This window comes from Vicia villosa, linkage group LG1 (genome assembly GCF_029867415.1).
Source record: "Vicia villosa cultivar HV-30 ecotype Madison, WI linkage group LG1, Vvil1.0, whole genome shotgun sequence".
NCBI lineage: Eukaryota > Viridiplantae > Streptophyta > Magnoliopsida > Fabales > Fabaceae > Vicia > Vicia villosa.
The window spans coordinates 25,530,610-25,541,433 of NC_081180.1; the positions used below are offsets into that span (position 1 = coordinate 25,530,610).

The window sequence follows — 10,824 nt, forward strand, 5'->3', positions numbered from 1 at the left end:
AAACACTAAGCTCTTTGTGGACACGAGTTCATCGTATACAGACGTCGTCTACCTCACGTACTTATCGGATACAACACATATTCATGAGTACAACTGTGGAGCGGCAGTACTAACGTACAACTACTACAGATTCGGAGAAGGATGCCTGTGGAAGAGAATGACAGTTGCAGGCAACTATACCATTTTGGTGGTAACAATTTTATACCCCTCTCAAATTTTATTCTTTCCATTCGAAAATACAACAAAATGTATTATTTTATAAATTATTTTATTTTTATGAACCGAAATTATAAAAAAATAAAAATAGAACATACTTTGAAAAAGTAAAAACATACCCATTCCACCCCAACATAACGGCAAACCAAGGACACTATCATTCATGTACAAGTAGTACTAGTTGGGATATACATTTTCTTTTTTGTGAGGACAGCCCTAATAATAGAGCATTAGAGCACCTAATACCTATGTGCATGAAGAGTTCTACTTTTGTCCTTTGTTGTGTCTCTCGGTCCCACAAACAAAACATTGACGTAGGATATGGTCCATCCCTGTCCATGTTGTCCAAGTCCCGAAGCAAGCAATAAACCCCACAAATACAATCCTTTTCTCTTTTTGTTCATAAACCCCACATATACAAACTTTTTCTCTTTTTCATATAAACCCCTTCAATTTCAAATTAATAAAGTAAGTGCATGTTTGGATTGGCTTCTACAAACCCCAAAAGCACTTCTAATCCACTTTAATTTGAAAATTGATTTTTTTTGTTTGGATACTTTTTTAAAATCAATTCCCCTCCTCCAAAAGCAATTCTAGTAGAAGCTACAATTCCTAGCTTTTGAGTTTAGTAGAATCAATTCTACATTTATTATATATTATTTATTACAACTCTTTTAAATTTTCCTACTTTACCCTCTTTAATTTTCATCAATTACTTCTTTTCTTTTTGATTTGTACTAGAATTCATTACCATTTTGGTATTTATACCATTCAAAATCAATTTTGTTAAAACTATCCAAACAACATTAATCGATAACAATCACTTCTATATCATTGTATCCAAACATAAATCAATTCTTCTAAACTCAATTCTGTTAAAATCAATTCTACCAAACTCAATTATCTCAGAATCAATTCTGACCACCGCCAATCCAAACACACCTAAGGTTTATTTTTGTTACTAACTCTTTCTAATTCTAATCTATAATAACATGGTTTTGTATACTTTTTGGTTACACATGGTTTTATATTACGAGTGAAACGGATTAATGTTTTTAAAAAATAAAAAATATGACATTAAAATTTATGATATATTTTATTAAGTTATATATATATATTTTGTCTATGTAAAACAATTACTACCATTTATTTTGTGGGGGTAATAATTGAAAGAGAAAGCAGTATCGGTAACAAACAAAACCCTGCAAACACGGACTCAGAAAGTGACCTGACCTTGACACCAACCCAGTCCATCACTCCATCGCAGTATCTAACGTTCGAATCCTCACTCTCTTCTCTTCCGTGTTTTCCTATTACTACATCACCATTTCACCTTTTACATTTTCCCACCTTATGCTAATTAGTGAACTAGCTTAGTAACTAATCACTCTAGTAATTTTCATCACCAAAACTTACCTTTCCATGTCGTTTTCCCGTTCCTAATTTATTAGTACTACTATTTTTTCTTCAACAAAAAATCAACACTCTGCTTGTGAACTTTAGAATGTTCTAGGGTTTTAAAGTTACTCTTCTTCTTCTTCTTCATCTTCTTCATTCCCTTTGCTTGCTTCTTTCTCTAAGAAACAGGTTTGAAGATGTTTGGGTTCTCTCGTAGACGCACCAAACTCGGAAGGTAATAATTTCTAAATCTGATGATCCCATTCTCTTTCGTAGAAGTTGCAATGTGAAAGTAATTAATGTAGTAATAATGCATTGATGTGTGTGTTGTGTTGTGTTAGGTTGAAGGTTCAGCTTTCTGAGGGAACTAGAAGTCCTGTTCATGTCAGGCATCCCAAACGAATTGCAAATTCCATTCTCAATGTAGTTAACCTTTCTTTCTCACTATTTATTATTATTGTTGTTGCGGAATTGAAATTTGGAATGTGATAGTTTTGAGTTTTGACCTGATTTCATTTCAGGGAGATGGAGGAGAAGAAGATGTGGATGCAGTTACCGGCTCAAGTGGTCATTCTCATGAAAATGATAATGAAATTGAAAATGTTTGCGCCGATATCAGTAGTGGTAGCTCTGGTGGGTCTGAGAATTGGGTTTTGTTGTCGATTTCTGGGGATAAGCCTACTCCTAGATTTAATGTATTGTATATATATCTCTCTTTTTTTCCATTCTTTTCTTTAATTGTTGGACGTAATGACTGTTAGATAGTTAGTTATAAATGAATCAATTCTCAATTGTAGTAATGTTAATGTTTGTATTGTTGTTTGTTCGTTGTGATTTTTGAATAGCATGCTGCTGCTGTCATTGGGAATAAGATCATAGTGGTTGGCGGCGAGTCTGCTACCGGATTGTTAGATGATGTTCAGGTATGGTATGAGTCAATTGCTGCTAACAACATAGTAGTGTGACTAATCTAATTTCTATCATCATCTTCCACATTTATATTATATATTTTGTTCCTTTATGTAACTGTCATTCTCAGGTGCTGAATTTTGACACATTTTCGTGGACTACGGCATCATCAAAGCTTTACTTGTCTCCGAGTAGTCTGCCGCTAAAGATTCCCGCATGCAGAGGTCATTGTTTGGTAAGCATGTCCATTTTGTGACATTTGCACAGCAATGGCATTGTAGTTGTCTTCTGCTGTGTAGTGTTGTTTTTGAAAATGCTCTCATCTTCTTGTTTCATTGTCCCTTTTGCCATTGTTGCATTGTGTAAAACACAGAAAAACATGCATCAAAATGTAAAGCTTATCCAATTAAATTTTTCATGCAAAAAAATGCTTTATGTGAATTAAGAACACTATTCATCACTGAACTTGAGCCGCCACCAATGTTCTGCTTATTGATGTGCATGATATAGAAACTATGGAGCCTCAAACTAATTAAAATCGTAAGAACACAGAATTATCTAAGAGAAAATAAGAAGAAAGTGACAGATTTTTCTTTAGTACAAAGGTCGACGTGAGTCAACCAGGAATGTAGTTCGAAGTTGCAATTATGAACTCGACAATGAGGAAAAAGATCGGCATTGGGAGCATTTCTATATATTTTTATACTTCATCTTCTTGTTTTAGATTTAAAGATGATATTTAGTATGTCTGATCTCAAGTCAAATCTCTTACGCCTGATGATATTCAACCAGGTATCATATGGTAAAAAGGCACTTCTCATCGGAGGGAAAACGGATCCTGGAAATGATAGAATTTCAGGTTCAATTCGTGTTCTTCTCATTTAATATATTTCACGCTTTGATCTTGTTCTGATTATTGTTTTGGTGTTTGTAGTATGGGCGTTTGATATAGAAAGTGAGTGCTGGTCCCTAATGGAGGCCAAGGGAGACATACCGGTAGGATTTTTTGCTTGTAGCTTTGGTACTTTTCAGTGGTAGAAAATATAAATTGTTCCTGGGCATCGTTGTCTCGTCTCTATTGATATAAACAAAGAACCAACACTAGGAAATGTAATAATGTGTATGGAATATTTTTCTCAATAATATTAGTAATGTACGACTATAATCATTTATTTAATGTTTATAGTTTTACAGTTCTGTTCTGACTAGTTACTAGTTAAGTTACTGGGAAGTCAAGAGCATAAATAATTTCTGAAAAACATTAAAATATGTAATAATACATTGTGAAAACTAATACATATAGCTAGGCACTATTTACCGTGGAGTTTGTTCTTGGTAGGTTGCTCGCAATGGTCACAGTGTTGTTAGGGCAAGCTCTTATTTGATATTGTTTGGGGGTGAAGATGCAAAAAGGAGGAAACTGAATGATCTACATATGTTTGATCTCAAGTCGTTGACATGGCTTCCACTTCACTACACGTAAGTGATTTGAATCAGAAAAAAACTTAGAAAAGAAAAGGTTGGACTTAGGTGTGATTAACTGCTCTTAAATCATCACGAAAGTGATTTGAATCAGAAAAAAAACTTTGAAAAGAAAAGGTTGGACTTAGATATGGTTATCTTCTCATAGTCATCACCTTTTGCAAGCATTACATTTCTTTTGATACTATATTGATTGCAGAGGAACAGCACCTTCTCCAAGATTGAACCATGTAGCCGCTCTTTATGATGATAAAGTTCTTTATATATTTGGAGGATCATCAAAATCCAAGACCTTAAATGATTTATATTCACTTGACTTTGAAACGGTGAGTGGTGTAGGTCCCTAATATGTTTATAATAATATGCTATCAAATAGCATGCTATGAAACCTTTTGATTTCTCCGAGATGTTTATTCGATTAAATACACTTGTTTACTATATTTATTTGATAATAATTTATGTTTCTCCAGATGGCATGGTCAAGAGTAAAGGTTAAAGGTTTCCATCCATCACCTAGAACTGGTTGTTGTGGCATCTTATGTGGTACTAAATGGTATATTACAGGGGGTGGAAGCAAGAAAAAGCGTATGTCTTGTAATGTAACGTAATGCATTCGTTAATAATTTTAAACCTACTTGTTTTCTTTTAGTAACGTGAACTTCTGTTATTTTGCTTCATTTTCTGGGAGATGATTTATTTATTAGCCTAAATTAGCATATTATTATTACTGCCGCTTTATTAATATTATATACATTTGAAGTTTAATTCCCAAGGCACAAAATGATCTAGCTGAAATTTAGTTGAGAAGTAAATATTATTAAAGTAGATTCTACTTTAGTGTTGATGCCGTTTATAAATTACGCTATGGACTATGCATGTTTACTATATCCCACCTTAATTTTGCAGGACATGTAGAGACTCTGATTTTTGATATTGTGAAAAATGAATGGTCTGTGACAATTACTTCACCTCCATCTTCTATCACTACTAACAAGGTGCGTCTATCATTCTTCTCATACCACCTACTTGCCTCATTTAGTGCTATTTTTGTTTTTCCTGAGTTATTGAATAAATAGATATAGATTTTTTATTAATAATATTTAGTAGACAATTCTTATTGAAAAATGGTACTTTGACCTTAAGATATAACTTGATCTGTGACAATAACTAGATACCTGTCATGAACTTGCTTTGTTTATGATTTTACAATGATTATGAAATCTGTTTAAATACCAGGGTTTCAGCTTGGTACTTGTGCAATACAAGGAAAAGGACTATCTTGTTGCATTTGGGGGATCCAAGAAAGAGCCGTCAAATCAGGTTTGGCAAAGAGCATGAAGTTAATGTTCTAGTTCATTCTTATGGAAGTTGACCTTTTGCTTATTTACCTATCAGGTGGAAGTGTTGGAGTTAGATAAGAATGAATCAGCACTTAGAAGACGTTCAACTCCGAGTAAAGGTCCTGCGTCTATACTGCTTGAAAAACATTCATCTTCCACTAGATTGGCTTCTCAACTTAATCATTGTTCCCAACGTTTAGTTGACTCCGTAGCTAGACAAAATCTAGCTTCTGCTGTTGAACATGGTTCTGGAAGGAAATCTCTTTCCGATTCTGCTGATCCCAATTTCCACTCAACCAATGTTTCCCTTCGTAAGCAATTTGATCGCGACGAAGAATACAATGCAGATGTCAAAATAGACAGGAACTCAGATGGAAGTTTTATACCTCAGGTAAAGTACATTTTTTTAAACTAATGTCAGCCATGTGTTCTAATCTCGGAACATTTGTTGGACTTCTCGACTCAATGGACTTGTTTGCCATGTGTTTCTAAATCATATATCGTAATGTTCTTCTTAACCTGTGGTACATTTCAGGCGGCAGATCATAGAACAATTGAAAATGACCGTGGTAAACTGATGAACATTAGCGGAGCCAAGATTAATATTGAAGGACAGGTGTTGTTGTCCGGGAATTCAAATCAACAAAACCAAGTATTTGAAAATGATGCGCTAGAAAGTGATAGTGTGTCTTTTCCTGAGAATGATAAATCAGGGTCACTGTCTTCTACAAATATCTATCAATATTATGAAAGTAAAATAGCGGCCCTAATAAGAAAAAACGGAATGCTGGAGGGTCAACTGGCAGCTTCTCTGACAAGCAGAGAAGTTGCAGAGAAAAGCTTAGCATCTGTTCTTAAAAGCAGACAGGAAATGGAGAAAAAATTAGCCGATACACTGAAGGAGGCCGAAGTACTAAGAGAGAAGCTAGCAAGTCTAGAATTGGCTCAAGAAGAGGCCAACAACTTGTCAAACATTGTCCACTCTGACAACGTTCGTCTTGAACATGACGTGGCCTTCCTCAAGGCTGTTTTAGATGACACGCAGAAGGTACATGACACATCATTTAATCGAGCTCGAAGCACCCTGATACTTATATGCATGGTTATTATTGGCTGATGAAAATTTGTTGTAGGAGTTGCATTCAACACGAGGAGTTATTGCAGGAGAAAGAAATAGGGCATTCCAACTACAGGTACTGATTGTGTTGCTACAATGTTTTGAGCAAACTTCCTTAGACTTATTGAACACGTTGTCATCATCCCTTTGTTTGCTATACAGTACGAAGTTTTTCATCTCAAACAGAGGTTGCAATCGATGGAAAATCGGACATCTACTACACCCAGGAAACCATTTCACGTGCAGTGAAGGTAGTTGAAGCAGCTCACACTACTTTGCTCCTAGTTTTTATGCCATTTTGTCATATCAAGAAGCATATGATTGTGTATAATCTTAGCTTACATTAGAAGGAAATGATTGTGTATATTGTGCTAGTCCTCTTAGTTCTATGTATCCTATTTAGAATAACCAATAACCACTAATAAGTAATAAATAACATTGAAAAGCAAAAGATAAGCAAATATATTAAACTTATCTCATACAATGTATATTGTACTAGTCCTCTTAGCTGATGGCACCATTCTTACCTCTCGAAAAAGATATAGAACAGGCGATTATTGCTTTTTATAGCAACCTTATGAGAACAGCTAATCATAGCCACCCACATTGATATTGAAGCTATGAGAAGGTGCGGTCAGATTAGCATGGAGCAGAGGGAATACCTTGTGAGCCAAGTATTGAAGTTAAGGACATTGAGACAACTTTACATGGCATTGGTGACTTGAAAGCCCGAGGAATTGATGCGTATGAAGCGAAGTTCTTTTAAGGCTAGCTTCACATAATAAAGGAGGATGTTATTGCAGCCATAATGAAATTCTTTGAACAGGGTAGGATATACAAGGCTTTTAATAAGGGTAGGATATACAAGGCTTTTAATAAAACTGATGTTACTCTGATACCTAAAAGTGAGAATGCCATGTATGTTAAAGACTACATGCCAATAGCTGGATGCACCATATTTTACAAAATTATCTAAAATATCACGATAGCTTGATTGGGATGCCTAGTTTGTTTACTAATTGGGTTATGTCTGCACTAACTTCTGTGTCCCATGTGTTTAATATCAATGGTGAGATCTCTGATACAATGCATGCTTGTAGAGGGATAAGGCAAGAGGATCTTATATCCCCTTTGCTCTTTGTTAATATGATGAAACATATGAATAGATTGTTTGTCAAGATGTAGAAGGACCACAATTATAATCATCATGCCAAATGTGAAAATTTGGCTCTCACTTACCTTACTTTTGCTTATGACGTTTTATTATTCTGTAGAGGTGATCTTAAGTCTGTTGAAATGATGTTAGAAACTGTTCATAATTTTTCTATTTCTATAAGTCTGATTGTTAATCTAAGTAAATGCAAAATTTACTTTGGAGGAATTAATGACACTGAGAAGATGCTTAAAGAGGTAACCACTTTTGAAGAGGGGCAATTGTAACACCCTTCTAAACCCCGTAGAAATTAATAAAATAATTCAGAGTAAAACATGAAAACAAGGGTGTCACAATTAATTAAAAACAAATTATCACAAATTCATTGTCATGCTTTCACTAAGGAACAATCTGTCATAATACACAAACATCTCATGTTTACACAGCGGAGAATTCATCATACGGATAAGCATAACATCATCTATGCAATATCCCACATAATCTAATACAACAACATATAGAGTATCATCATAAAACTCTAATCTAACGTTCCCCCAGTGTTACAATATCAGAGCACGACACCGACGCTATACTAAACAAACTGACTCATGAGCTAATCCTCACCGAGCCAAAAGCCGCTACTCGCCAATCTGAAATCATCAAAGTAAGGGTGAGTCTCATCACAGTTAACAAATATTATTGCATCTTAAATAACAACACATCATAGTTATATTATTCACCCAATTCATCATATTCAGATTATCAGGAACATCTATCATTTACACAAACATCAACAGAACACATCTTTCAAGCAGACAATCATACTCGACGTTAATCCAACAAAACACACAAACAACACATCATCAATATTTATAACACTGGAATACATCCAATCATGTTATAAAAGTATGCATATGTATGAACTGACACTATGCATGTGGTACCACAATTCGTGAATCATATTCACAGGACTTCTCTCCACGATACTGCCCTCTATTCGCTCACACCCCACATGGGCACACGACTACTGCTTCATCGCTCACACCCCACATGGGCACACGATGACTTCCCGCTAATCTCCGCACAATGGGAATTAGCCTTCCAATGCAAATGATTTATGAATAATGCACACATGACACATACTTACATCTTCATACATCATCATCATTCCGATGCTTAACATCGCTTAACACCTCTTACCAATAAGGTCACAACAAGTATGTACATGTTTAAGCATCATTCAATCATTCGCATACATACACCACATCATCACAATAACATACACATCATAGTAATGTTAATTGCCACCATAACCAACATATTAATATTAACAACATATTAATATTCACAATCATCAATCATTACCATCGTCATACATTGTTACATCTATCATCATTACACACCATGTAATAAATTGATAACAACTCATCAACATAATCACAAAACATGTATTCATTTACGACATGTTATAAACCAACATCACCCAATGGATATCATAATCTCATCACCAATACAAACATGTAACAATAATCATATATAAATAAGCACATATTTGCTACAATCATCATCATCATCAAGAATAGCAACATATTTTTATCATCATTCTAAAACCAATCAAATCATCATCACTTAGATCGTTTAATAAGGTTCAGTTAGCCCAAAACGGCGCATCAAATGAACCAACGGTTAGAAAGTTATGCCTCTTTAAACTTTCATAAAATATCACAAAACATCACAGCACGCGGCGCCATCACACATTCGCGGCGCGGGACGAATCGGAACAACGCCTTCGCGGCGCGGTCACCTGTTCGCGGCGCGTACTGAACTCTACCTTCAGGTTCGCGGCGCCTCCTCTTTGTACGCGGCGCGAACCGCGATTCTAAAAAAACCCCAATCTGCAGAAAAACAGCATTCCATATATCCCAAACACCCCAACACATACCGGTGCGAACATGGAGAATTAGAATGCACAAACAACACAAAAACCACTTCGTAATACATCAATTACACATCAATTGAGATCATAACAACATAGATATCATGGATTCAAACATAGGGATCAAACATCATACAATTCTATCCCAATCCCTAAATCTATCATACGACCCAATTGACTCAACAACATCCCTAATCAACATCATTATCCAATAACACAATAATAGATGGTAACCGGAGAGTCCCCCCTTACCTTAGCCAAGAGTGCTCAATCTTTGGTCTCTCCATCTTCAGCTCTCCTTCGGTTCTTCGTGTTCCCCAGAACCTCTGTTCTTTCACGTTCTTTCTTCTTTCTTTTCCCAAATTCCAAAATGTTTTATGAAAATAACATTTTAATTAGTAAAGGGATTTACCAACATAGCACCCCCCTCTTTACTAACACCACACTTGGCCCAATAGCCCATCTCATAATTCTTTCCAAATAATTCCACCAAAATACCGAATAATTCCAAATAGTAATTTAATTTCCAATTAAATTAAATTTAGAAAATATGGGGTGTTACAACTCTCCCCCACTAAAAGAGTTTTCGTCCTCGAAAACATACCTCAAGTAACCAGCTCGTATAAGAGTCCTTCACCTGACTCTCCAGCTCCCAATTAACAGTACCATCAGTCCATCCTCAAAATCCTTCTGACATAACCAACAGGAAGCATGTTTCACACATTCAAATCCCAGTTCTTATGTCACCTTTGACTATCCAAAGTATACCACCCGCTATATCTCCAAAAAGATTAGCACAACAGAACATAGGTACAACCTATACAATACGCTCAACAAACGAGTAATACAATTTCATAATTTATAGTATGATCACACTGATCAACACTACAGTAATGCATTCCATCTACCAAACATACCAACCTTAGACACACCTTTCCATCTAAGTGATAATGTAATACTTACATTTTTCATCAACCACTTCCTTCAGGAACTCAATACTCGTATTCTTATACCATTGAATTCCAATTATCTGACTCCTCTTAAGTCACACCAGTAATTATCCAACACGTTACATTCCGTTTTTTCCGCACTACTCTGACTACTCATCACAATCACCCATACCAAATAGATTTCTGAGTTTTACCTGATTCCGACTCTCTTTACTCCTTCGTTTCAAGGATCATTCTTTACCATCCATGGTACTAATCCACCACTCATCAATACTTACTCGCACTTAAAACCAAATTCCTGATTTACTTCATCTATTAAACAT

General features: G+C 35.4%; 1 protein-coding gene across 1 annotated transcript; it reads left to right on the forward strand.

The window, feature by feature from the left end:
- Positions 1-1,399: 1,399 nt before the first annotated feature.
- On the forward strand, positions 1,400-7,468 carry LOC131631798 (acyl-CoA-binding domain-containing protein 6-like). The gene is made up of 16 exons (XM_058902573.1): positions 1,400-1,849; positions 1,956-2,037; positions 2,136-2,309; positions 2,460-2,537; positions 2,654-2,758; positions 3,316-3,382; positions 3,458-3,519; positions 3,863-4,002; positions 4,205-4,331; positions 4,476-4,590; positions 4,912-5,000; positions 5,242-5,325; positions 5,401-5,736; positions 5,881-6,393; positions 6,479-6,538; positions 6,625-7,468. Exons 1-16 carry the CDS (start codon positions 1,812-1,814, stop codon positions 6,709-6,711), a joined length of 2,157 nt encoding a protein of 718 aa, XP_058758556.1. The 5' UTR covers positions 1,400-1,811; the 3' UTR covers positions 6,712-7,468.
- The last annotated feature ends 3,356 nt before the right edge of the window (positions 7,469-10,824 follow it).